Source organism: Thermobia domestica, chromosome 11, assembly GCF_964235325.1.
Source record: "Thermobia domestica chromosome 11, izTheDome1.hap1.1, whole genome shotgun sequence".
Taxonomy (NCBI): domain Eukaryota; kingdom Metazoa; phylum Arthropoda; class Insecta; order Zygentoma; family Lepismatidae; genus Thermobia; species Thermobia domestica.
Window position 1 is genome coordinate 77,200,811 of NC_137464.1, and position 27,911 is coordinate 77,228,721.

At 35.5% G+C, this 27,911-nt stretch overlaps 1 protein-coding gene across 5 annotated transcripts in view; it reads left to right on the plus strand.

Annotated features, from left to right (window-relative positions):
- The window catches only part of Naa80 (N-alpha-acetyltransferase 80), a 42,918-nt gene extending 19,009 nt beyond the window's left edge, over positions 1 to 23,909 (plus strand). For all 5 annotated transcript variants that reach the window (XM_081730633.1, XM_081730635.1, XM_081730634.1 and 2 more), the window contains exons 4-6: positions 2,791 to 2,866; positions 4,489 to 4,609; positions 13,755 to 23,909. In XM_081730633.1, the coding sequence (XP_081586759.1) occupies positions 2,791 to 2,866; positions 4,489 to 4,609; positions 13,755 to 14,072 (515 nt within the window). In that variant the 3' untranslated portion in view covers positions 14,073 to 23,909. The remainder of the gene's footprint in view (positions 1 to 2,790; positions 2,867 to 4,488; positions 4,610 to 13,754) is intronic.
- Positions 23,910 to 27,911: the final 4,002 nt, after the last annotated feature.

Consider the following 27,911-nt stretch of genomic DNA (forward strand, 5'->3'; position numbering starts at 1 on the left):
ACTAAATTAACTGGTAGATGGCTTTTATAATGATCATATCATTTATGCTTAATATCGTAGGGATACAGCGTATATTACTACTAAATAAGTGTAAAATTTAACGATAATTATACGACGAGATTTGTTTGAACACTTGTAAAACTTAACGATGATTCCTTGACGAAATTTATATACTAGACATTCAAAAAATGGTATTAAATCCCGGAATGCTTTCCCTTTTATGTACGGCTTAACTTCTTTAAGAAAGAAATTAATTTTCTTTAGACTTTTAAACTTTAAAATAATTTACTTCATCAGATCAAGTAAATCACGTCACTTGAATCAGCATTCTTTGGTCACCATTATTGCCATACATTATTTGTTATCCAACTGTTAGTACTTTTCAGTGTTGGAATGGAATTGCCAGGAGAAACATTTAAACAGTCGTCTTCCATTTTATATTTTTTGGTTCGAAAGCGACAAAAAACCTGTCGTGAGAGATTGAGATAGCTTTCGGGGATGTCATTCCTCCTTTTTTTTTTTCTTTCTTTGTTTCCCTTTGTTTTAATTGTACGTAGACGGTTATGTCCTAACGATAAAGAAAGTGAATGATTATGAAATGATCATGAACTGAGAAACTTGGAGGGAACGAGAGAACCCCGACAAAATCCACATACACTATGTTGTGTATCAGAAACTCAATGCCTAGAATCGAACTAAGTACCCCTTAGGCCAGAAGTTTGTGCTGAATCGAAGCCATGCGCTCCACGCCCCCAGCGTGTACGACACTAGTACAATGAATTTCATTGCGGGCCGTCAGTTTTTTGAATATAAAGCTGAGTGAAGAAAAATAACGCTTGGCAATGACTGCTGTGCAATACTTGGTTTCTAGAGATCGAAGACTTATGCGATAATAGAAGTCCTTAGGTATTGGATTCTTGTTAGTGTATCAATTTTACGATAGTTTCGCGACTAATGCAGCCGAGATACCCCATCAACTATCAGATTTTCAAAAATCAGTGAGACATAATTGATAATTGTATGTGAAGCTTGTAGGCATCTTGAACCGAAGTGGTCATCAGATTTGTTCGAAGATTGTTACTGAGATGAGACCTACATACCATTTTATGATTGTCCAACTTGTCAAGAAAGCAGTGTATGTATCCATAAAAGTGACCGAACACCAATGACTGAAAAAAACAGAGAACAGTGAAAAGAGTCATGTACTCTATGTTCTCTAGCATTGGTCTATTCGCAGCTATTAGCCTATAAGATTGAAAAGTAAGTTTATGAAAAGTTCTTGCATCCCTGAAAACTCTAGTCTGTTTTTTTAGTTTCACACCACAAATCAAAGAGCATAGTTTTTATATTATAGGCTGATCTTAGCAGAATGATTGACCATCCAGAACCTAATTTGGCACGCGCGATTTGTAATTGTATTGTAAACCTTAAAAACATTTGAAAGGACAGTTGTTTCATTCAGAGAACGAAATTGGAATCGCAATAATGCAATTTTTCAATAACATTTCCCGCTAATAGCAATACCGAGTTTTTACCTGCGGAAAGAGAGATTTGCTGATGGCAATTACTTTTAACATTTATAAAAGAAATTGACAAACTAGGATTGCCATACGTTCCAGTTTTTCGGTATCGTTACCGGAATAGAGTTGACTGTCCATGTGCCCCGACCGATTCGTTTGGGACCGTTAGATGCCGTCGTGATTTTAAGAAATATATTCTTTTGCATGTGCTCATTGTTAGTAAATATCTAATAACTAAGTTATTTAAAGGTTATATTTAATGAGCTACTTTTATCACCGTGGATGGGCAGAATCAGGCATTTTTGAGAATCGACTCCGTACTTGATTCGACAGTAAGAAAATCGATTCTGCATTCGGATCGAAATCGCTTTTCTCCATATCTAATTGTCTCGCCTCGCCGCTTCTAATAGACATTCGTATTTAGTTGCACAATTTTTCTGATTATCCGTTTTGAACTTCAGTAGCACTGTAAATAAAAATAAACGAATGTCCCGGTTTCAGTTCTCTAGTTTTTGTTGCTTTAGGGAGAAGAGACTTACACGTTGTTCGCATTGCGCAACTTTTGAAGTGACCCTTGTATTTGAAAACAGTAGGTGTTTTAATCCAATAACGTGTCAATAAAACATTTGATTCATCCTATTCTTTAATCAGATATTATACCGTACGGGGTTCTCCCGTTTTCTCCCACTTTTTTGATTCCACCATTTCATTTATTTCTCATCATCGCCGTCTGCTTTAGCCTAACCGGCATAATCGTGGTACGTAAAACTTAAAGATTTTCTTTAATCAGACATTTTTTCAGGAAATATTCTTACTTTTTATTTTAAACTGTGTAACATTTCAACCTGACCAGGAATTCTAGTAGTGTTTTTGTCCCAGTTTTTAAATGCTTTGTGTGTAAAATAGAAAGTAAATAATACTCAACTACTCAACCATGCGTTGAGTTTCTGCGTAAGTGCTCTTAGAGAAGGAACGTAGAATGTTCGTAAAAATAGGACGAGACAACTTTTAATGTTAATTAGACAAGGTTTTTAAGAAATACATGTTTGCATTGACTTCTATGATTGATTTATACGTACACATTAAATTGTGCGCAATAACTTTTGTACACAACTTATACCTAATTTTGTAGCTTTCTAGTACAGCATTTAAAAAGTATTTCAAATCATTGCTCACAAGACTTCTGCAATTCTTTCACTTTTATTTGATAATGAAGTTGTTCTTTACTGTTATATAACCGATACTGAACTTACTGTTGTTCCATTTACAGTTGTGATACATCCAGCGTGGCGAGGACGAGGACTTGGCCGATTCCTAATGGAGGAAACTGAAAAATACGTTAAAAGGTAAGACAAGATAACATTAATATTTGGGTGGGTTTTTGTTAATCTTTTTTAAATTCCTCAGTTCGTAGGTAATGAAAATCCGAAATGGTAAAATATCTTTTTCGTGATTTCAAAGAGTACAGAAAAGATGTCACACGTTATGCTGGATCATCTGATATCGATTCGTATAAATCAGTCATACGGGCGGGAGCGGGCATTCAAGATGAAGAGTTAGGAGAAAGAGAATAGGCTGAGGGGAGGGAACGAGGTAGGTAGAATGGAATAGGAAAAAGTATTCGACAGTGTTCAGTGATTATGAATTCAGGATTACCGTGTCTGCAAATCCAACAACTACGCTTTGTTTGCCTGTCGCTAGATTTGGTATCGTCATCTTGCTCTGGTGTGGGGTTTACTGAGAATCCAAGCAGCAAACTGTGACAGCCGGCACGAGCAACTAGTTGGAAATGACTAGTATATAATTAAGTGCAATTGTCAAGTTTGTTTTTGGAGAGTTAACTCAATTGTAAGTGAACGTGGAAAGCATTAAAGTGATTATTTGTGAACGTTTAGAAAGCTCAAACTATAATGTCGTAATGAACCGAACGATAGAGAAATTATAAATATAGAAATACCTTGCACAACATGATTTAGAATAGCACCGATTTTGTTCTAACGTGTTTTTATTATTATTATTATTATTATTATTATTATTATTATTATTATTATTATTATTATTATTATTATTATTATTACACATACATTACAAATTAGCAATAGGTTTGCCAGGTCAAAATTATAAAATAATCAAATACAAGTAATAAATAGAACTATGCATGTATAGCACTGACTTCGTAACCAATAGTGTCAAGTTTTATGTAACTTCATGTGAAATGTGTTGCTCTTTTAACAAATATGGCTCAGTGGTAGAGCGTGGTGTAAAGGATCCGTGATCACATCCCAAACAACGCGAGTTTTCGATGGTTTTGATGTCTTTGGGTTGTCTCGAGGTTCTTCCGTCTTGATCCAATATTTTCGTTCCTTCAGTTCCTTCGTTGACTTTATTATTTCATTTTTTTTAGCGTTTAAGGAAAACTGCGGAATGTTCTGAAATCAGAGTTACATTTCATTGAATTGAGTTGAATTGATTTTAGTTTAGCGTCCCTTTCAGCAGCGAGGCTATATGAGACGTGAACCTAGTGATTAACGTGGAATCCAAACCACATGAACACCCGCCAGAAATCGAAGCCGGATCTCCCACGCCATTACATTTCATTGAATAAACAACTCTTAAAAGATTAATCTTTGTATTGTAATTCAGATATGAGAAGCAATTTGAGATGTTAAATCTGTTGTTTATTTTCATTCAGATATTTTCAGAAGTCTGAATTTGTTTCTTTGATTCAAGTTTTGATGTTAATTTTAACGATATCAACCTATTTGTTACACTCACTGCGGTTTCAACACTTGAGGAGACATTTCATGAGTTCCATAGTCTGATTTTTTTTCTTTCTTTCTTCGGTATTTCTTCTAGGGAAATATTTTTATTTTTTGTTTGATAATGTCGTATATCACTTTTTACATTAAAAAAATTCTTTTATGTGTTTTTTCGCTGATTTTCACATGGAAACCTTTGTGTTTTGCAGCAGTGGAATCAAAACTGTGTACTTGTCAACCCACGATCAGCAAGAGTTTTATAAAAAACTTGGTTATGACTTCTGTAAACCTGTATCCATATATGGATGTGCTTCTTTCATAGTACAAAATGTAAGTGTTAATGATAATTTGATACGAGTAATTAGTTTAAATAACCTCAGGATTGAATGTTGCTACATTTTAATTTGAAAAAATAATTCTGAAATTTGTAGATATTGAATTCTGTTTTACTCCTTTTCAAGAATGCTTAATTATTTTTTCTAAGCTTTCCAAAACTAAACTATTTCGAGTTGAAATTATAATGCTGAAATATACATTTACATTATATATATATATATATATATATATATATATATATATATACAGTGGGGATCCAGGATATGATCAAGGGAGGGGCTAAACCATAGTTTGCCGTTTTATCCAGTGTAAAGCAGGATTGAAGCCCATTTTATCCAGTGTAAACCTGAGCGTCAAGGGGGGAGCTATAGCCCCCCCTTGGATCCGCCACTATATATATATAAAATATTCTTTTAACAAAAGAGACACTGACCAAAGCTTAAAACTTTACTTTATTTTAAATTATAATTTGTAACTGTTTCGGATATCTAGCATATCCTTCTACAAATTATAATTTAAAATAAAGTAAAGTTTTAAGCTTTGGTCAGTGTCTCTTTTGTTAAAACAATTAATCCAAAGCCATGAATAGTCTTACTATAAAATATTCATATATATATATATATATATATATATATTAGGGATGGCCAAAATTTTCCGGAATCCGGATTCCGGAAATTTTGTTTTCCGGAATCGGAAAATTTACTTTCCGGAATTCGGAAAAATTCCGGAATTCGGAAAAATTCCGGAATTCAGAAAAATTCCGGAATTCGGAAAAATTCCGGAATTCGGAAAAATTCCGGATTTCGGAAAAATTCCGGATTTCGGAAAAATTCCGGATTTCGGAAAAATTCCGACATTCGGAAAAAATCCGGAATTTAGAAAAATTCCGGAATTCGGAAAAATTCCGGAATTCAGAAAAATTCCGGATTTCGGAAAAATTCCGGAATTCGGAAAAATTCCGGATTTCGGAAAAATTCCGACATTCGGAAAAATTCCGGATTTCGGAAAAATTCCGACATTCGGAAAAAATCCGGAATTCGGAAAAATTCCGGAATTCAGAAAAAATCCGGAATTTTTCCGAGATCCGGAATTTTTCCGATTTTACTTTCCGGATTCCGGAAAGTAAAAATTCTGGAATTGGCCATCCTTAGCTAGTAGTTGTTAAAAGAGAAACACAATAATGAATAGGCTATATATACTGTATTAATTTCTTGTAGTTGGATATGTCTTTATCATTTACGTAGACAATTGCTACTGCAGTTATTTACTACTTTATGAGAAAGATCTTATTTTCACACACAAAAAAGTCGCCGGTATGTCTCAAACATTATCGCGTTCCCACCTGCAGCTGCTCCAAAGCACTGCAAACTACTTTTTAATCAGGCGAAAGGCAGTGAAGGAAAATAAATCTCAACAAATATTCTAATAACATTCGCTTATTGTCAACATACCTACAGTGAGCGCAGAAAGTGTTCGTACACCGTGCATAGTTTATATTGAAAACAGCTAGCATGAGAACGGGAGGTGGAAAAATATATATATAACCAGAATTAAGACTACACATTCATACATTTTATTTCTATATACAAGAGAAAGGCCAAACAAACACAATCACTGTTTTGTTCAGAAGAAAAGAGAGAATTCCTTTTTTGTAAACGCAAAAAGTCACCGTACACTTATGCTTGAATTAATGCTTATAAAGTATATTACGTTATTTAATATTTTGTGGGATTACCCTGTGCGTTAATGATTGTCTGTAATCTTCGTGGCATTGATTTCACCTGTAGTAGTTCGTAGTTCTGTAGCTTCGGGACTGATTATGTCCCATTCTTCTTGAATAGCTTTTCTTAGGCCTTCTTTAGTAGACAAGCTGTGCCTTCTGATTCTTGTCTCCAGAACAGATCATAGATGTTCTATGGGGTTCATGTCTGGGGATTGGGGAGGTGTGCGAAGCTGTTTCAAGGTATTATAGAGTCAGGGGCGGGTCCAGAGGGGGCAATCGCCCCCCCCCCCACAAGAGGAAACTCTTATTTTATACATAAATAAACCCATCCATAACAAGTTTGGAGCTCTTAAAAGTAGCAGTATTACCGCCGACCGCCCCCCCCCAGAAGTCCGTCCTGGATCCGCCCCTGGCAAACCTTGCAGACAGGCCTTGTTCAACAGTACAAACAATAATTGCGATGTATAATGTTTCTATCACTGTGCGAAACCATAAAAAAAATAATAAAAAAAGAACTCGAAGACCAAGAGTGTTGAGTGAACAAGTTAAACGTTACATTATTAGGGAAAGAAAAAAGGTTCCAAAAAGTAGTGCTGTGCAATTGGCAACGGATCTGGAAACACGCGGTGTTAAAGTATCAGCCAGTACAGTGCGGAATATTTGCAGGGTATCATGGTCGGATAGCCAGGAAAATGTTCTGGGTGAACAAGACAAATCGTATAAAGAGACTAAAGTTTGAAAAAGAGTATAAAGATAAGGGATCAGGCTTCTTTCTGGAATAGGGTCATATTTTCGGACGAAAATAAATTTAATTTTATCGAGTCCAATGGGAGGCGTATGGTATGGCGCAAGGTGAATACAGAGATGAATCCTCAAAATCTCGTCTCTAAAGTAAGACACGGAGGAGGGTCCGTGCTCGTCTGGGGTTGTATGAGTGCCTCAGGAGTGGGTCGTCTCCACCTTATCGATGGAGTGATGATCTACAAAGTGTATATTAACATATTAAAGGAATATCTCCATACTAGTGGGCAGAAGATGGTTCTTGAAAACAATTTATTGTTCAGCAAGACAACGACTCCAAACATACAGCGGAAAATACTCGATTGTGGCTACTCTATACAGGGGCGGATCCAGGACGGACTTCTGGGGAAGGGGCGGTCGGCAGTAATACTGCTACTTTTAAGAGCTCCAAACTTGTTATGGATGGGTTTATTTATATATAAAATAAGAAAGTTTCCTCATGTGGGGGGGGGGGGCGATGGCCCCGATCGCCCCCCTCTGGATCTGCCCCTGAGGTTTGCTATCTTTCTCAAAGACTTACCCTTCTTATGCACTTTAATAATTACTTTTCTTGTCTCCTCATTTGTTTCTGTTCGGTTGCTTCCCATTTCGACAGCCCACCGTGCAGTTTTTTCACTCCTATTCACAACTAAACTCATTCTGTTACTCGTCATGCTATACAGAGGTGTATACTCAGGTGAATACTAGTGAACCCCAGTTGTGGTATCTTTGTTTCGTATTCGTACGTCAGGTGTACGATCACTTTTTGCGTCTACTCTATATATTTTCTACGGAATTTATTTACTTTCTGACCATTAAACTTGTCTTTGTGGTTCTTTATTGATATATTCATAAAGCTTAGTTTTCATTATTCATATTGTGTGTGTTATTACACTTCTTAAATTTTCTGTTTCTTTTTCGCAGGCATTTTCGTTTCAATAGCATAGGTGTACGAACACTTTCTGCGCTCACTGTATGTACAGTAAATACAAATTGACTTTACGAAGTATACAATGTAATTGTTCAATAATTAACATAAGCAGGCATTCATTAATTTATATTAATATAATAGTTAACAAAACTAATAAGCGGGTGATTGATGACTCAGTGGTAGAGTTTTCATCTATGGTATTCTAACCCAGGATGTGGGTTTTCGATGGCTAATTTTGTGTTCGAAAATTTTCCGGGTGGTACTCTTGGTTCCCTTTCTTATATTTGTTCCATCATCACTCATTAACGAATTTAGTTTATCAAAACTCTATAGCCATATATTCATTCTGTCCGTCAGTGAAACAAACAGTCTCAAGAACTATCTGATGGATTACCAATCAATTTTGGCCATGATGTACAGAGTCAATAGTTAAGAATCGAGTTCCCTGATGAATGTAATATTCAAACCGGAAGCGATACAAATCAACCATTTCCGGTTTTAACGTTAATCATTATATAGTAAATATGGTAATAGATAGCGAGAAGCGGTTTCCAGTAATCGACATATATAACATTCATGTAGATAGCATGTTACCCAGTTTGTGCATCTGCTGAAAATAATGAGCTTAGGTATTTAGAGAGCATTTTCCGCTTTAGAAAATGTGTGCTTGGTAAAGAATGTAGAGATTTAGCTGAGTCAGGCACGTAGCTAGAATATGGTAATAGGAAGGGGGGGGGGTCTGTCACGAAATACTATGGTTATTTACCAGGGGCTCAATCATTCTAAACTATTTTATTGGCAACATATATTGATTCGTTTAGCCAAGATTTCTAATGGAGGCATGATACTGTGGTTACACACCAGAGGCTCGATCAATCTAAATATTTTACTGACAACATACCCATATTGATTGGTTAGGACAATAAAATGAGGATATATTAGTAAGTATTTTAATAAGAAGATATGAAGAAATCTCGAGTAAAAAATTATAAAAAAGTATTGAAAAAGATATAGTCTTCCGAGGTCATTCGAACGGTGTCGAGAATTTTGCGTCTGGGAAATTTGCGCCCTACCTCAAGAACAGGGAAAATTGCGCCTGCGATGTACCTCCACCGGGAAGTTTGAGACCTGCGAAATAAAAGAACCTATTGGAGCTTACGCATTTCCTCGGAGGGGCTGACATTACAGCATAAACAATCCTCCCCCCACAACCATGCCATTTGTGATTTATTTTCATTGTGGCTATATAAGGGGAGAATAAACTTCAATATAAGCCAAAAGAACACAACGGATCAACGCAATCACTGCTTCTTCCAGAGATGATTTTGGGGGAACACTGGCCTCCCCAGAGCTCTCAGAGTGCCCCCTCGGAGGAGACCAAAATAATACGTCTATAATATAATAATAAATAGAATAGTACCAGCAGTGACCCCCCTCCGGAATACTAAATGTGCCCCCCGGAACATTTTTCCTGAAAGAACGACTGAACGCAATTGTGTGTTTGAAGTGTAATTCCAGCAAGTAAACACACTGTACATAGTTTTCTTGATAATATTACTGAACTGATTTTACATTCACTTTACATTTTCTTTTCTATATTTTGTGTCCTGAAAAGCCAAACAACTCTCAAGGATTGTGAACAGAGATATCTGGGTAGAGCCAAACAGCCTTTTGTAGATTAAATTATACTCTTTGATTATATTAATAAATAATTATATATCAGTCATTTATACGTTTATTGTAAATTTTGTAGTATAATGAAAAATTGTATTTGTATGGATTGCCCTTTAGTGAACTAAAATTGTATTTTTTTTTCATTTGTTCGGAATATTATAACGGATGGAGTAACTCACTGAGACGATGAGAGGCAAGCCTAGTTCAAGTGCGAGTGGAAGTTACTTTACACAATACAATAATAAGTTGAATTGTAGGGCGCTAACATCCCAGTGCAAATATATAGCCGGCGCATTTTCCCCTCTTTTTGGGGTAGGGCGCAAACATTCCAGTGCAAATATATTGCGAGTGCATTTTTTCCTATTTTTGTGGTAGGGCGCAAAATTCTCGCATTCAAGGAAAATATAATGTCCGTGAAGTTGACAAGCCACTTATGTCAGACTCCAATTTCGACTTTAAACGTCGCTAGTGCTACGTTAGTGTTCGATAGTGACGCAAATCGTTAGTACTCCAACTGCATGCCAACACGCCCACTTCTAAGAATCATCTCAAAAGTGAGGTTAACCATTAGAGCAAGTAAGTGCTCATTGGTGCCATTAACATTAACGTTAAAGCCTCCATCGTACGGCCCTTTGAGTAATAATAACACCACGTTTTTTGCTAGTCTCAATGCGTCCCTATATTCTCGCGAATATTCTGACGTGCCCGAGTTAGTTACTTTTTTTTTTGGGACTATTGTTTATGTTATTGTTTATTGTTTATTGCTAGTCTGCAGAGTAGTCCTTACATTAATATGCCATTGTCCTTGATAATCATTGCGTATTTACAAGCAATTTGTTATTACTGTTAGAAGATATCAAAAAACAAGATAAAATATACTACTTAACGGTTCATATTTTTCTTTTACAGTACATAAACGATTAATAATAATAATAATAATAATAATAATAATAATAATAATAAGAAGAAGAAGAAGAAGAAGAAGAAGAAGAAGAAGACTATTCCAGCATAAAAGTTATCAATTGCATTACACTGGCAACAAGCGACGCATATTTTAACTTCATAAAAAATCGTTTCTCACGATTTTCTGGAAAACTACGTATGATAACATCTTCATTATGTCAAGTTGTTTATCTCAGTGTAATATATGTCTTACCTCTGGACAATATCACAGTAAAACAAAAATTAAATATTAGGAGTACATCGTACTTTTGGACTACATCTCATTAACCATGGGAAGATTGAGTAGTGTATACTTTAAGATATAAGTTTCAGCTTAACTTGCATCATACATTCTTAGGATTACAAAAAGGAAATTTGTTCGTTTGCATTTGAACAAAATTCTTAGGATTACAAAAAGAAAAAATAATTTTTCCGAATTCCGGAATTTTTCCGAAATCCGGATTTTTTCCGAAATCCGGAATTTTTCCGAATTCCGGATTTTTTCCGAAATCCGGAATTTTTCCGAATTCCGGAATTTTTCCGAAATACGGATTTTTTCCGAATTCCGGAATTTTTCCGAAATCCGGATTTTTTCCGAATTCCGGAATTTTTCCGAATTCCGGAATTTTTCCGAAATACGGATTTTTTCCGAATTCCGGAATTTTTCCGAAATCCGGAATTTTTCCGAATTCCGGAATTTTTCCGAAATCCGGAATTTTCCGATTTTACTTTCCGGATTCCGGAAAGTAAAAATTCCGGAATTGGCCATCCCTAATATATATATATATATATATATGTACTATATATACTATATATACTATATATGCATATTTACATACTATTCGTATTTTTCAATATATTGATGATCAATGGTCGCAGTTAAAACAAGAAATAAAGTAATAGTAGTATGATCTTACGTTGATATCCTCTGAAACTGTTCGTTTAACTTCGGTAGACATTGTTGAAATAAATAGGTTTAGACTTAATTAAGCTGTCATAAAGTTGGGATAAAATGTAGAGGAAGACTTACATTTATTCGTACTCAGTAGCTTGTATTTAATATTGTATTAATTAAACTTACGTCAAAGATGCATTGATCAAATGAAATGAAATTATTATTATTATTATTATTATTATTATTATTATTATTATTATTATTATTATTGTTATTATTATTATTATTATTATTATTTTAACGCTCCATGGTTATATTCTTAGAATAATAGATACGGATAATTAATGAAAGTGAATGATAGTTAAAATAAAATCGTTGTGCTCTCCCGACCACCTTTCTACCTTCTAGCTTTGGCACCTTTCTACCTTCATTTCAGGCAATTTTATACCAATGTTAAATGAATTTCTGTATTTTGACCACGGAAAATTACGTATTGTCCATTATATATTTTCTAGCTTCTGGAAATCTTACAATGGAATATAAGAACTTTCCTCTAACGCGCTTTGAACTGCTGTTCAAATAGGAGCAAAACATGATAATGGAAAAGAATTTGTCGAAAAATGCAAGAGAATAATGGTGTATAACTGCTTTGATGCATCACCAGTAATAGATTATTAGAAACATGCTGTCTATTAGTGTTACTTCAGTAAGGTTATTACATCCATAGCTCTTCTGTAAGAAATGCAATTACAAGCCAATGCTTTTCTTTACAGAGGTTTTTGGTGTACGTCAAACAATTAGGAGCTTTTATTGCTATGTATTCCATGATTACGTCGAGCATAAAATTAGAATATTTTCGCTAATGATGAATATGTTTCATGAAGAACAATTTATTATATGTTAGACGAGACATATAAATTTATTTTATTATTATTATTATTATTATTATTATTATTATTATTATTATTATTGTAAATTTAGTGTTTTATATTTTTTTCTCGTTTTATCTGTTGATGAATCTGTATCGTAAAAGTAATTGGATATTTGTAAGATACTTTTATAATTATTAAACCTTCTTTTTTATAAATGTAAAATTCTGTGGCCACTAATGTTTTATATTTTATTTTATGGTGTTGTTACTATTATTGTTTTAAGTTGGCAGTTTTCAGTGGTACTTATCAGTGGTCAATCTACAGTGTCGTACAAAGGTAAATACACCGTAGATAGCACCGTTGAAATAACAGAAAAACTTTACGTTGCACTGCCGAGGACACAAAGCTTTAGTACCTTGTTGCTGGAAGATTGCTTTGTCAGTTGAGTTACCAGACAGAGACACGACTTTTTAGCGTGTTTTAATCAGCAGAAGTAGTAAAAATAATACACCAAAACATGGAAAAACTGGATGTGCCGCTAATGGCACAATTTACAGAGTAACTCTTGATTAGTGGGTGATCGGGGTTCTCAACTCTTCTTCCTATCTGTTCAGTGTCCTGATATTTTTGTGTTATTTTATTATTATTCTATGCATACAAATATTAAATGCGTTAAGAAGATTAAAAACAATAATTGCAATTGTCTCATATTTGAAGATTTAACATTATCGTTTTTTTTTTGTTTTTTTTTTTTAACTTGTAATTTCAATAGAGGGAGAGGGTCAGAGATAGAATCTATTCTTGGGGCGCCGACTTGCTGTTTGTTACATTTTTTTGCTTTGGTATCTGTCGAGAGAGAACAGACGGAAGAGTTGTTATATAAGGCTTCCACACTTCACAGATGTCATAGTTTGTAAAATTATAAAAATGAATAACATTTTACAGAATTATGATGATCCAGATATTAAGGTTGCAGCTTTTTTTATTACAAAGAAAGTTTCCATTTTCTCAGAAACTTCATAGTTAATACTGTTTCTGTTTTTTAAACCTTTGTACGACACTGTTATGGTGTTCCATGCTGTCATACAGTGACGGTTCTTAAGGGAAGTTATCTGTGTAAAAATTTAAAATTTTATCGCTACAATCTTAGGGAAGGATTCTGCATTATACAAGAAATTGTGCATTAACTAAGCTTCTCCCTTAGGTTGTTGAAATGAAATTTAAAATTTTAACGATGTGACTTCCCTCAAGAGCCGCCATTGCTGTCATAGAAGTTGTCTACAAACTTTCTTAATTCATTACGTTTTATTTTTTTATTGTAGCAAGATATAGAAAAGGATCAGCGTGAATCAAATAAAGCTAACAACAATAACAACGCAGAAGCAAAGAATACATCTAGAGATTTATCATTACAAGAAGAAGAAATCGGAAAACAAGTCAAGGCCTTAGAATTATCTATAAACACAGAGCCTCGAGTTATAACAAGGATACCTGCCCCTCCTCCACCTCCCCCTCCACCATTACCACCTCAGCCAGTCGAAACCTCTGAAGAGATAGTTTCTATTGAGATTCATACGAACCAAGTTGGAGCTAACAAAGGTTTGAGAAAAATGTTTATGAAGAAAGAGATTGGCTCATGACCAGAGGTAGATCTAGGCAGGGGCCGGGGCGACCCAGCCCCCCTTCCAGATTTCTGAGTAAAAAAAAAAAAAAAAATGAAGCTATTATAGTAAACTCATGATATACCTATCATAGTCCGGGTTCTGGTAGTCCCCCAGTTTTTACGTTCTAAACCCGCCTCTGCTCATAACCATTTGATCAAAATAACACATACCATTAACTTGTGTATATGCTGGTTAAGACATACTTTGTTATAGAAGCAGCAAACATTTGTTGTCTCTAAATGATATGCATATATTGTGGTAGGTCATTCCGTACCAATCCAATACAGTGTTTGGTATCAATGTCTCACAGGGGACGATGCCTCAATTGTAGAGTGTTTCCCTCTGGTACAAGTGGTCCCTGGTTTAATTTTAGTCGATGTAAACTGTGGTGGACAACATTGTGTCCGTGGGTTTTCTTGAAGTTTTTCCATTTATACTCACAGTCTCATCTCATCTCATCAATTCTTTCATAAATCATTCACCTTCATTAATCATGTGTCTCATTTGTCCTACAGGGTATAAATGTAGGCCGTAAAACTAAGATTTCATTTCACATCACATGTTTTTGGTTATCTACGATTCTTGTCTGGATACAAACAAAAAATAAGGCATAGAAAAGTGCATTGAACACAAAGAAAGCTACACTAATACAGAAGCTATTTCTCCATATAAGTGTTACCACTGTCAAAATATCCGTTCAAACGCGGAACAAGTTTTTGTATCCTAGAATCGTAAATATCTGCCGCCTGCATCTGGCACTACGTTGTGACTTCTTCCCTGACCTTACCGTCGTCGTCAAAGTATTTTTCACCAACAAGTTTCTTTAGGTATATAAACAGATAGTAGTCCATCGGTGTTATATGGTGGATGTTCACGGACCTCTCATTAAAAATGCACAAGCAATTCCTTTACACCTGGTGGGATTTGTTATTGCCGCTTCCATTTCCAATACGTGCTGCTTTCACAAGATTTAGCGTAGCACTGACGAGTCACTCCCAATCCTCATCCTATGAATCAAGTTTATAGCTAGTGTTGCCAACTCTGGTACACATTTTTCTTCCCAACGTGCAAATGTATCTATATCTTTACTTTCCCGACAAGCCTCGTATAAGTACCGCTCCTATGTAGCCTGCTATTAGCACACATGACTTCATTGTATGTATTCGATTTCCGGTAGGGGCGTGGAATTTTCAGTGATGATCCAGCATTGGCAATTGAATGGCGTCATTTCTATATGAAATATAGACAGACTCCTTTCTTCTACTACCTACTTTTGTCCACTCAAACTTCGATGGAATTTTTTTTAAGTTTAGTTCAACTGCTTTTATTCTTTGATGTAGTTTCATTTGCTTTTAATATCTTTAAGTCTTAAAAAACATGCAAAACAGACTGCAAAAACATGTATAATTTCTAACATCGCAAGTAGATTTCTATCTGTATCGCAAGTAGAATTAATTACCAGTGTTTACTGGTTCACCATGTTCGATACATGTTGGGCAAAACCACTTGAGTTCGTCTTCATTTTCTGAATTTTGTCACTATTATTGATATTTCAACACTTGGAATGTAACCATTTGACACATGAAAGACACAAAATGCCATTATTAACAATTCTCCGACATTCGCCACAGGTTTCATCACAGTTTATCTTATTTCTATCAACAGTCTGAAAATTTCCACCGCTACTCTTGGACGCCATCTTAAATTTTATCATGTTACTTTGATTAAAAGGAATAATCTAGGGGTAGGGTGATTCGTAATAATGCCAAAATAGTGTATCATTAAAATTAATTTGAAATTATATTCTAAGCGGGAAGGGGATTCACACTTTTTCCATAAACCTATTCTTCCCGTGCGAAGAACAACTATTTCAGCCAATGTAGAACAGGAAAAGTGGTACTGAAATAACACAGAAACCGATCAACAATATAGACTACATATATAAATCAATTCAACTGGCTGTGTTGATGATAATGGGTGTCACTTCCACGAGAATCATTCGACTGTTCCAGCCTCAAAATATTTCGCTGAATAGCATCCCTTAAATATACTACTGCACTGGGGTCAGAAAGAAATTTGCTGCAGAACTGACTACAAAGAATCAATAAATCAAACGACTCAACCCATGATGCTGGAATTCAATGACTCAGATTCGTTATTATTTATTAAAGCAACACCGGTGCCTCAACCCCTTTTCCATAGTTCACTGATGAAAATATAAAATATATCTCCTTAGTACTTTACTTCTCTGGCATCGTGTTATGTTCTGTTTCCCTTGAATTCAACGCCACTCTCTCCTCTTGAGAAGCCTTCCTCGTCTTCAATTTCCTTCTCTTCTTTCCCATTTCATCATGAATTTCATATTCTCCAATTTTTCTTAATTCAATTTCATGGAAAACGTCATGATGAGTAACAGAATTGATTCATTACCAAATGTTGATTTCGTGGAGTAAGAAGACCAGGAACAGTAGAGACACAACTGTTATATAAGTTAGGATAATATGCATGGCATTTTTACGTTTGCTTTGACTTGACTTGATCTTGAGTTTAACATCCCTTTCAGCAACGAGGCTATATGAGACGGGACCTACTGATTAACATGGAATCCGAAGCACATGAGTTCCCGCCGGGAATCGAAACCGGTGTTACGTTTGCGTCTACGTCCAAAATATAATGGTACACCATGTGGAAGAAGATTGCACTATAGCGGAAGGGACAATAAGCGGTCGTTATCTTTTATACTTCCTTCAACATACTTATTCTCTCTGCTTCCTAGCTATGTTCTTTTTGCCATAATTTCAACCACAATCTTTGTTTCTGAGAAACCTTCCTCTCCCTCGGTTTTGTTTCTCTTTTGTCCGCTTTTCCTACTTTTAGTCGATCAAATAAAGAATATGATGCAATCATATTAGTGTGGTGTTTCCACCCGATGACTATGTGGAAAAAGGTTGCACTATGACAGAAGGGACAGTAAGCAGTCTTCATTTTTTATACTTCCTTCAACAAGTTTTATTCTATCTGCCTCCTAGTTATGTTCTTTTTGCCATAATTTCAACGACAATCTCTGTTTCTGAGAAACCTTTTTCTTCCTCAATTTTGTTTCTCTTCTGTCCTTCATTCTTCGCTTTTCCTACTTTTAATCGATCAACTGAAGAATGTGATCCAATCACATTAGTGTGGTATTTCCTTCCCGATGACTTTGCAATGAATGTTACATATAAGCCTCATACAAACTTGGAAAGTTGTCTGAATATTTGTTCTTTGTCACTCAGCTTTTCTTGGTGCGTTGTTCATTCTAGAAATGGAAACCCCTGTCTTTAATACCCGTTACCTTGCTTAAATATATCAGACAAAAATTTTTGACCTTCATCTGTAGATTTACAAATATAATGTACTTATTTATGTTTTTCTTACTTAAATCATATATGAGGCACGGTGGCTCAGTGTTAGAGCGCTTATCTCTGGTGCGTGGAGTCTCTGGTTCGATCCTTGTCCGAGTAAGTTTGTGGTGGACAACATCGTGTCCGTGAGTTTTCTCAGGATACTCTCGTTTCCTCCCTCGTTCTCATTCCGCCAATTGTTCTGTCATCATTCACTTGCTTTAATCATCACGTCCCTTGGCCTAAACGGCATAATCGTGAGACGTTAAACTAAAAGATTTCATTTCATTTAGATGATAGTTCGTACGACGAGTAATGCCTGTTGATCGTGCGGAGAGGTTTATGAAACGATCAGTCTTTATTTATTTATTTATTTGCCATCAACACAACAGGCATAAGCCCAATTATAGTGTTAATGTATTACATAATACATTTACAATAGTTTTCTTAAAAATAGAGTCCATATTGCAGATGTCAATTTCTTTATGTTTGATACATATTTTGTTATAAGTAGAACACATTCTCCAAGTTGGTGATTTCAATAATACGTTGGTCCTTGCTTTTTTGCAATAAAACAGACCAGAGTCATTAGCACGAGTTTTAAGTGTCGGGACATGAAAATTTAATGTTGATATAAGATCCGTACAATTAAATTCGTTTTGTACTATTTTATGGAGAAAAATCATATCTGTCACATTTCGCCTTTGTTCAAGTGTAGGGATACAGAAGTTGTCTATTAATGTTAGATAATTTTCATAATATGGATAGATTCCAGTTGTCTTGTACGTCAAGTACACCCTCCATTCCAAAAGAAACCGAACTTTTGAAAACAAATAGTACCAGTAGTGCCATATGTTGTAATATTTTACCGGTAGATGGCGTAGTCCCTCATTGACAACTGGTATAAATGTCATGACATTTGGATGCACGGCAACAAAGTTATTGCGTTTCAACTGTCAGGGTGTTGTGTACATCGGTCGGAAAATGAGTTTCAAACAACGAGCTGCAATTGAGTTTTGTGTTAAACTGGGTAAAACTTTTAGTGAAACGCACCAAATGCTACAAAATGCATATGGTGATGAGTGTCTATCCCGTACGCAAGTGTACGAGTGGTTCAGGCGATTCAAATCGGGTAGAGAGACGCTGGATGATGACGAAAGATCCGGCCGTCCCAGAACCGGATTATCGGAAGAAAACATCGAAAAAGTGCGTGAATTCATCAAACATAACAAAAAATCGTCGGTGAAAGTTATTGAAATGGAATTAGGCATTCTTCAAACAACCGCATACCGCATTTTGACCGAAGTTTTGGGCCTTAAGAAGGTTAATTCGCGGTTTGTACCACACAAACTCACCGAAGACCAAAAAGTTGATCGAATTGCGCATTGCAAAGACATCGTTAAAAGTGCTCGGCAGGATCGAAACTTCTTGAAATCGATTGTAACTGGTGACGAGACGTGGTGTTTTGAATATGAGCCCGCAACAAAGCGGCAAAGTGCTGAATGGAGAGCGCCGGATGAAGGAACACCCAAAAAAAAGTCGCTTGGTGAAGTCAAAAGTTAAGGTGATGCTGATTTGTTTTTACGATTCAAAAGGAATTATCCACAAAGAATTTGTTCAGCCCGGCCAAACAGTCACTGGAGAGTTTTACTTGGGCGTCATGAAGCGTTTGCTGGCAAGAATTCGTCGTATTCGGCCCGAATATCGCGAAATCGGCAGTTGGACTCTTTTGGACGATAATGCACCATCACATCGTTCGCGACTTGTAACTGAATTTTTGGTCAAAAATCACATTATTCGGTTGCATCATCCGCCCTATTCACCAGATCTTGCTCCGTGCGATTTCTATCTGTTCCCGAAACTGCATTTGGCGATGAAAGGAAAGTGGCACGTATCGATTGATGCCATTGAAAAGGCGACGACCGCCGTCCTAAAGACCATTCCAATAAAGGACATGGAGAAGTCGTTTGACAACTTGTTGGAGCGTGCAAATATGAGTATCGATGCAGAAGGGGAATACATTGATTAATAAAAATGATTTGTTCCAAAATGTACATTGCTTTTTTGTTTTTTTTAAAACGTTCGGTTTCTTTTGGAATGGAGAGTGTATTTGATAAATTTAGATTGGACCTTTTCCAGTTGGTGTCTGTATTGCTGTTGTGATGTGTTCCAAATCACAGCAGCATATTCCAGTTTTGATCGGACATAGGCATAATACATTTTTGTTAGTGTAGTACTATTGTTAAATTCCTTTCCAATTCTAATTATGAACCCTAACATCTTAAGAGATTCGTTAACTATGTTCTCTATATGGTTATTAAATGTCAATTTCGTATCAAATATAACTCCAAGATCTTTGACTGAATTTAATCTATTTAGTAAGATCTGATTCATTGAGTAATCAAACTCTATTTGACTTTTGTTTCTGGTAAACGATAAAATGTTACATTTGTTTATGTTTACATTAAGTTTGTTAAGAGAACACCAATTAGCAATATTTTCCATGTCACGTTGTAAATCGAGACAGTCATGGATGGTCTTTATCCTACCATATATTTTGAGGTCATCAGCAAAAAGCAATTTGTTACTTAATAATATATGATCAGGGAGATCGTTAATGAATACAAGGAACAATAACGGACCTAGATTAGAGGCCTGGGGAATTCCAGAATATGCAATATAATCAGATGGTTTATATTCTTTGTAGATAACAGTTTGTTTTCAATTATTTAAATATGATGAAAAGAACTTGATCAAGGGAGAAGAGAAATTATATTCGCCTAGCTTATGTAATAGTACCTTGTGATTGACTCTGTCAAATGCCTTTTCAAAATCTATATATATTACATCAACCTGACATCCTACATCTAACGAATTTGCTATAAAGTCTGTGATAAGTGCAAGGTTTGTTGTTGTTGATTTGTGTGGGATAAAGCCATGTTGATATGGTGAGATTACGGGTTGGATGTAGTCAATTTTCCGTCGGTATAGGATTTGTTCAAATATCTTTGCAAAAGTAGATAAAATTGATATAATCCGGTAGTTATTTATTTCGTGTTTATCACTGGTTTTTGGTATTGGGCAAACTATAGATGATTTCCATTTATCCGGAAAAACGCATGTTTTTAAAGCGAGATTGAATGCAATCCTTAGCGGATATGTAAATGCATCTATACAACCCTTTATGATATATGGAGGTATTTCATCAGGGCCAGCAGCAGTTCTGGGCTTTAATTTTTTGATTGCCATTTCTACTTCAGATTGAGTGATTTCCTCAATGGTAAGTGACTCTAGTTTGTTACTTACATAAGTTAATAAATTGTTCGTAGGAATGTCAGTGATACCTGTATCTGGCAGTGATACTAAAAGTAGTAAAAGTGAAACTAGTCGTATTTTTACAACAATAGAACAAATTAGCCACTAAATGATGTTTCTTAGCACACCTTGCGAAACTTGGTTCTGTGATTAAGCAAACAGTTTACTTGGTCTCATGACGTCATACGACTAGCTAGAAGTGAAAGAACTATTTACATCTACAGTAGATCTGTTCCCCCACAAACTTACATGATCTAAAATTCGAACCATTGATTATGCTGCGGTGAGCATTCTACTACCGAATCACCGTGTATTCACGTTTCATGCTAGAACGTAACGTATTCATGTTAAAATCGAATTTTTACACTAAACTGAATCATCAACACAAAGGAATTAATGCAAAATTACAGTGCGTTCAATAGTAACTATGCATCTATGTAAGGACGATTATATATTAACTGATTGGTTCTGTGTGTTGTAATGTTTTCTGCAAAAGTCGGTTATCCTGCGTTGTGTACAGTTTGCATCGCGAATTGGTCAGGCTGGTGATCTTGAGACGAAAATATGTCTGATTCTTCGTTCACTGCCTTTAAACAGTGTATTTCCTTGTGCGCTCAAAATGGTATTAATTTCAGAACAGCAAATGTTCTCCGTTAAATACATTTTCCGTGAGGATAACAGACAAGTTTTCCGTCAGGTTTCTAGGCACATCGGTTCCTAATTAAGATTGTGTAAACGCATTAACCGAGAAATATACAAAGACTGAATCGTGAAGAACTATGAGCGGAAATGTAGATTATCAGTTCTCGATTAAGAAAACTACAAATCATAGCAGCCACTATGCAATGTAGTCATAACCAATAATTCGATGTTAGGTATTGCTGTACTAGTGCATGACAGGTTTAAAGTTACTTTTCGAACGCAGTGTATAATAAATTGGTATGGAATGACCAATATAATAACGCATATCAACAAAGACAAAGGCATCCCGAAGCGGGTAGTTAGTGTTCATAAAAAGTATTTGTAAGGTAAATCCAATTTTCTTAATCCTTCCAAACGAAAGAAATTTCACTAAATATACATAACGCATGTTGTTACGCTTTACAAGTATGTCAGAAACGAGTCTATCGGAGCACAGCTTAATTATAATGTCGTGACTTGACCTGACCAGCCTATTGGTGTTTTCATGTCCTGTCCTGTAACCCTTTAGACATGATTATGGTATATAAATACATAATCGATTTGTTCCGTTGAGGACGGGTGTGGTACAGGTCAATAGCTAGAACACTATGACAGGGGACTGAGACCATTTTGGGGGGAGGAGGGGAGAAAACATGAGTTCATCTTACATTAATACATATAATTTTCCTAATAATAGTTCTGAAATAAAACTGATTTTCTGGAACATAGTTTCAACCCAGTTTAAACGCTACAAAGGTAGGGTTCCCATATTTCTAGACTAAAAACTAGAACACCCTATAAACATTTACAGTATATTAGTTGTGTACTTGGTTTTTGCTGAAATCTCAGAATTAATTAAATAATAAGTGAAGACCTTCCAAAATCCATTGATTGTATTATTTCTATCATCTGAGTATTGATGACTAATGAAACCTGGATTAAAAAAAAAATCGCACAAATGATATTAACTTGTGTTTTGGAGGGAAACTAGGACATATAGAGTCCCGAACAATTCTTGGGGTCACATACATAAATCCGAGACATCCGGAAGTCTTATACAAAAGTAAAAGTGTTTATTAACCTTTACGTGTTTTTGTAGTTCTTCTGTAGTGCAGCTTCACAAAAGTGATGAATTAAATTCAACCATTTTAATGATTGAAAATAATACGGTAACGAGATATGATCTACCTCTCCTACATCAGATTTATTGATCGTTTGTCTGAACAGTTTTATTATTATTTCATGTGTTATCATTTGTAAGCGTGCTTTTGTGTGTTAAGACTGTTGAAGACATTTTAAGGCTGTGAAAATGATAAACGAGTATTTCTAATAGCGTAACGTCCCTTCGATGCTAGTCTGTAACTGATTTGTATACAACTATATGTAACTGAAATCGTGATAAAGAAGTTGATGTTTGTATCTTGAATTAACTAATAAAGATTAGGTCAGTCTGCCACCAAATTGCATAAAATGGACTATTTTCTGTTTGCAAGACCTACGTGTTCAGAGGCAATTTGCTACCGGGTAGGACAACTTGGCACTCAATAACGGATGGATGACAAATTCTTACTAAAGGTCGGTCATTGTTCAAAGGAAATATGTTTATGTTTAAATGACGCACACTCTTTAACAATAGAAAGACCAATTCAACTAATCGTAATAGATAAAGCGTTGCTGTTTAACATAAAAATAAGAAAAGATTCTACATTTAAATATTCTGAAACTAGTGTGTATAATACATAAACTATAATATGTTATATAGTATTTAACTAAATAATGTTCTTTATTTTGTACTTCCATTTGAATAATTCAGTTTCCTACCTTAAGTAATTTTCTATCAAGTTTTAATACAATATTTACAAATGTCTTTAAAATACTTGTTACCAAAAAGTGAAGTAATTCTAGTGGCTTGTGCAAGTGCTTTCCTCCACTTCTAACATCGTAGCAAAGAAAGAGAGGCTATTCTACTTTTATTTATTCTAATAGTTTATCTGTAAAATACAGTTTGAAGTAAATTTCCTGTCGTCTTCGGTAGATAAACAAAACCCCTTGATTAAACAGTTAAAATAGATAACGAAAAGGATAAGATATTATATATACATAATTTAACTTCATTTCACTGTTTTTTTTTTTCAACCAACTTTTTAAAAATTAAAAGTTAGTATCATCGAAATATTTTATCTCATTATCGTTTTGCTATAAACGTACACAAAACTGAATTAAAACGTAATGTCATTGAATAAACATGTTCTAATGGTTATACTAATAATATTCTTGAAATAATTTTCTCTCCTTTACTGATTTGTGGTGCTTTTCAGGTTTTGCAAGTAGTTACTATGATCATTCACGACTCATACTTGAGCTAAACTGTGGTATTAGTTACTATATTCTGTCTCTCTCTCTGTCGTTTCACTTTGTGTTTATTGCTTTTTTTTTTTTTTTTTTTAAATAAATTAAGTGAACTATTTTCAAATGAGTGGTAGAAAATTTTCCATTTTTAGCAGTTGTCCGCTAAGTGACTATCCTGACCTCAACGAACAAACATGGTGCTAAAATGAAAATTTGAGCTCTTTCACAACAATTTTGTATTTCCATCCATAGCTCATAATATATATTCATTGTAAATGGTTTGTTACTGTTATTAACAAATTTTTATATGAGTGTTCTTGTATTGTAATAATATTTTTTGAATTTTTAATAAATTCTGTTATAAAAACTGTTGTCTAGTATAAGTTTTGAAAACAGCAGCGACAGTGAAGTCTTATCCGATTTTCTTTCATCATAATTGTAATCTTGTATCCAACAAATGATTGTAGATGGTCCTATTGACATTTCGGATGTGATTCGCAATAACAGCTTGTGTGAGTGCATCCGTTCGCCGTCATCCAGAACAGGAGTGGCGTGCGTGTGCATCATTTTGCAACATTGATACATAGCGAACATTTGCTGTGCAACATGTTGCACGATTCTGTAGAACAGCCTTCCATAGGCCACAATATAACAAACGCTCAAACTCACTGAGTTGATCTGTGTCGTCTTGGCATATCCTGAACAACGTTCAGAACCAATTTGACGCGAAGCATAGTACGGAAAAACTCCATCACTCCTTGGCATGTCACTAAAAGCTAGGCCTACTATGAATTTGAGAGTTTCTATGGCCAATATTCGCATCGTACTGCATCAGCGACGTAGCGTTGTTGTTGATCATCGCATGTATAATCCTTTACCAATAATCCACGGATATATGGTGCTTCTTTGTCACTTCTTTGGGTGTTCATTTTTCATTTTCTATACCAGCAGTGTTTTGATATTGAATCTGCATAACATGACGCAACGATGTATTCCACCATGTCTTGAGTTGTTATACCATGATTCATTTATAGCCATGTTCCTATGTAAGGCAAAATTTATTTGTTGATGTTAATCACGTTGGATGACTCAGTAAGCCAACTTGAAGAAGCTCCAGATCCTGGAGAGGTATCTGATTAACCATAAGTTTGACTATTAGACAATGCCACCTTTATGACATTACAGATTAACGAAAAAAGATACACTAGTTGGATGTTTGGCGAATGAAGGATCAATTTTAAGTTCAATAGCAGCGACTTAGGGTAAGAACATGTTGCAGAACTTCATCTCGCCGTTCCAATCGACCACACTTCATTTTTCACTATGCCAAGCAGCTTTTAAACACTTCACTGCATATTTGACACTGGTGTTCTTGTTATTTTGAAGAAATTACAAATAGTGGAATGGATTTGAATTTAGCGTCTTGTTCAGCACCACGACTATAGGAAATGTGGACTTAAGAGCTTAACGTGAGATCCGAACCACTTGAGCTTCCGCCGCGAATCGAACTCGGGTCTCCCATTACAGATGGTGATTCTAATCCTATTATATGGTGATCATTACAGAAGACAACAAACGAGAAAACCACAGACAGTGCTTACCCAATTAAAAAGAAATGAAAGCTCCTTGGAGAATATCATAATTTGTTTCCATAGTTGAGAATATTTCCTGATAGATTTCAGAACTATGTGACAATACCATCGGATACTTTTCACATGCAGTGGCTATTTTATGTATCGCGGGAACAATAGCTTTACGGAAAGTATTTTAACCCCTTAAGATACCCTTTTCAACGAGACGGTAATAACAAAGATCAGTAGTGTCACCTCCTTCCCAACCCCCATGCCTATCGGGGTTGAACCTAAACGATATCGAAGTGCCACTATTTATCTCAGCGACCCCGAAAATTACGGATTGGATACTAATATCGGTAGTTTTCCATCATTTTTACATGTCACTCCTTTCCACCGCCATCCTCATGTCGATGGAGTTGAATTTTGGCTTAAGTAGCATCGGGAGTGTCGCTATTTATATCAGCGACTCTGAATTATGCGGATTGGGCCTAATATCAGTAGTTTTTGGTTAATTTTACGTCACTCCTTTCCACCACTTCATGCCGATGGGGGATAAACCCTGATTTAAATGGCATCGGGTGTGTCATTATTCATTTCAGTGACTTCGAAAACCATGGATTGGACACTAATAACGGTCGTTTTCGATTATTTTTACTTGTAACGTCTTCCCACTCCACATGACGAAAATTGTCAATGCAATACAATAAGATCCTTGGGAAGTCTAAAGGTAATAATCATGCCAAGTATAATTTTAAGTGGTTTAGCAGTTATTGCGTGATGAAGTAACACGCGACCTCACATTCGTTTTTATATGCAGGGCCACTCATCCTGATTTCGTTCGCATATTGTGTTAAACGTATAAAGCGTAGAGCATTAAAACATACAGCATGAAAAGAAAAACTCACGTGCCTTATACAGAGTCGTTATTAGCATTGTATCAAGAGTTTGACTAGCCACGAAACTTTGTCTAAACATATTAGGAGTAATTGAAGTAAAGGAAACCTATTCGCTCTGAAAAGTCGTGGCTGTCCTTTTTCGTTATAAATCGTTGTTAACTTCACGAACGTGTTTCTAAATACGGAAGTGCATAGGACCATCAAGTTTTAGCTACAATCGTTACAAGTGCTCGATGTGCTCCCCTTTAGTCACAAAGCACATGTTGGAGCATATCCTGGTATATCCGACTCACAGCGCTCTGATCCAATTCTTCAGATTGTCAAGATTAGTTGCCAAGGGCGATTTTCACACCACTTTCCACATTGATATGGTATACCAAGCTTTCTGCATGCATTGCAGTTGATTTGCTGGGGCTTCGCACATAAGTTTCTCTCACGCGCATCTACTGGTATACTAAGACGTCTCACGATATCTGAAACGAAACTTGTTAGTTTTTTTCATACTGTATATTTCAATACTTATGCTACTTTTAACATAAGATATGAACAAAATCAGGAAGACGGTTTGTAGTAGTCCAGTACATATATGTAGATTCTGAGAAAAGCATCTGTAATGAATATAGCTAGGATTTAAGTACTCCAACAAATAAATAAAATACCTATCTGACACTTTTAAATTCTTCCACTGCTTTTCCGAGCTTTTTTGTACAGATCTGGTGTGGCGATTCTTGTAACTCATATATTAGAGTGGTGACTTCAAGACTATTACACTAAAGGAACAGCAGATAATCAATGAGCCAATCACAGCTTCGCAGTGGCAAGGGACTGGTGAAAAATAAAATGTATTTGAACCTAGTAAAACGTGAAGATCCTGGCGAGGTGCTTGATTACGTGTTATACGCTATCAATTGCGCAAGGTGAGTTGAAACGTAAACAAGATGATCGCACTGTTTTCACACTTAATGACTTGTCATTGGTAGCTGCCCACTTTTGTTAATTGGTCTTTTAATTCTTATTGGCGGTGGTCGAATATCCCAGAAGTAAGGTAATTCAGCTTAACGACCAAACTTTACTTCTATTTAATGCATAGTACCCTTTTCAATTAGGGTTGTCACGTTTCCAAAGCAAAATGTAAAGACCACTTCATGCAGCTAATGGATAGGGGCGGGAGAGAGAAATGTACCAGGGTCCCTTTACCCGTAATAAAATAATATACATTTCTTTCAGTGAAGAGGGAATCATTCATCTAATTGATACAATAAAGTGAGACAAATCATACAGGTTGTATGATACGAAAAAAATATGGCCAATTTAAATAGTATATAGACTATGTACAGACTGTTGCCGGGCACATTGTTACTTGCCTTCCTGCTGCTATTGTGAGTTTTACTCTTATTTTGAAGACTTTGTATAACAATTTGGAAACTAAGTTCCAATAATAATAGTAGTAATCACCAAATTCATCAATAAACATGAAAAGTCGAGACATTTTAAAGCCCCACAGGGCCACGTAGTTTTCCCATTGAATTTGTTTCTTAATAACCAGTGGTATAAACTTCCGCCATGTCATAAATCTGGTCGAAGTTTTTGCCTCAAATTTCTTTCTCCTAGCTACTTGTT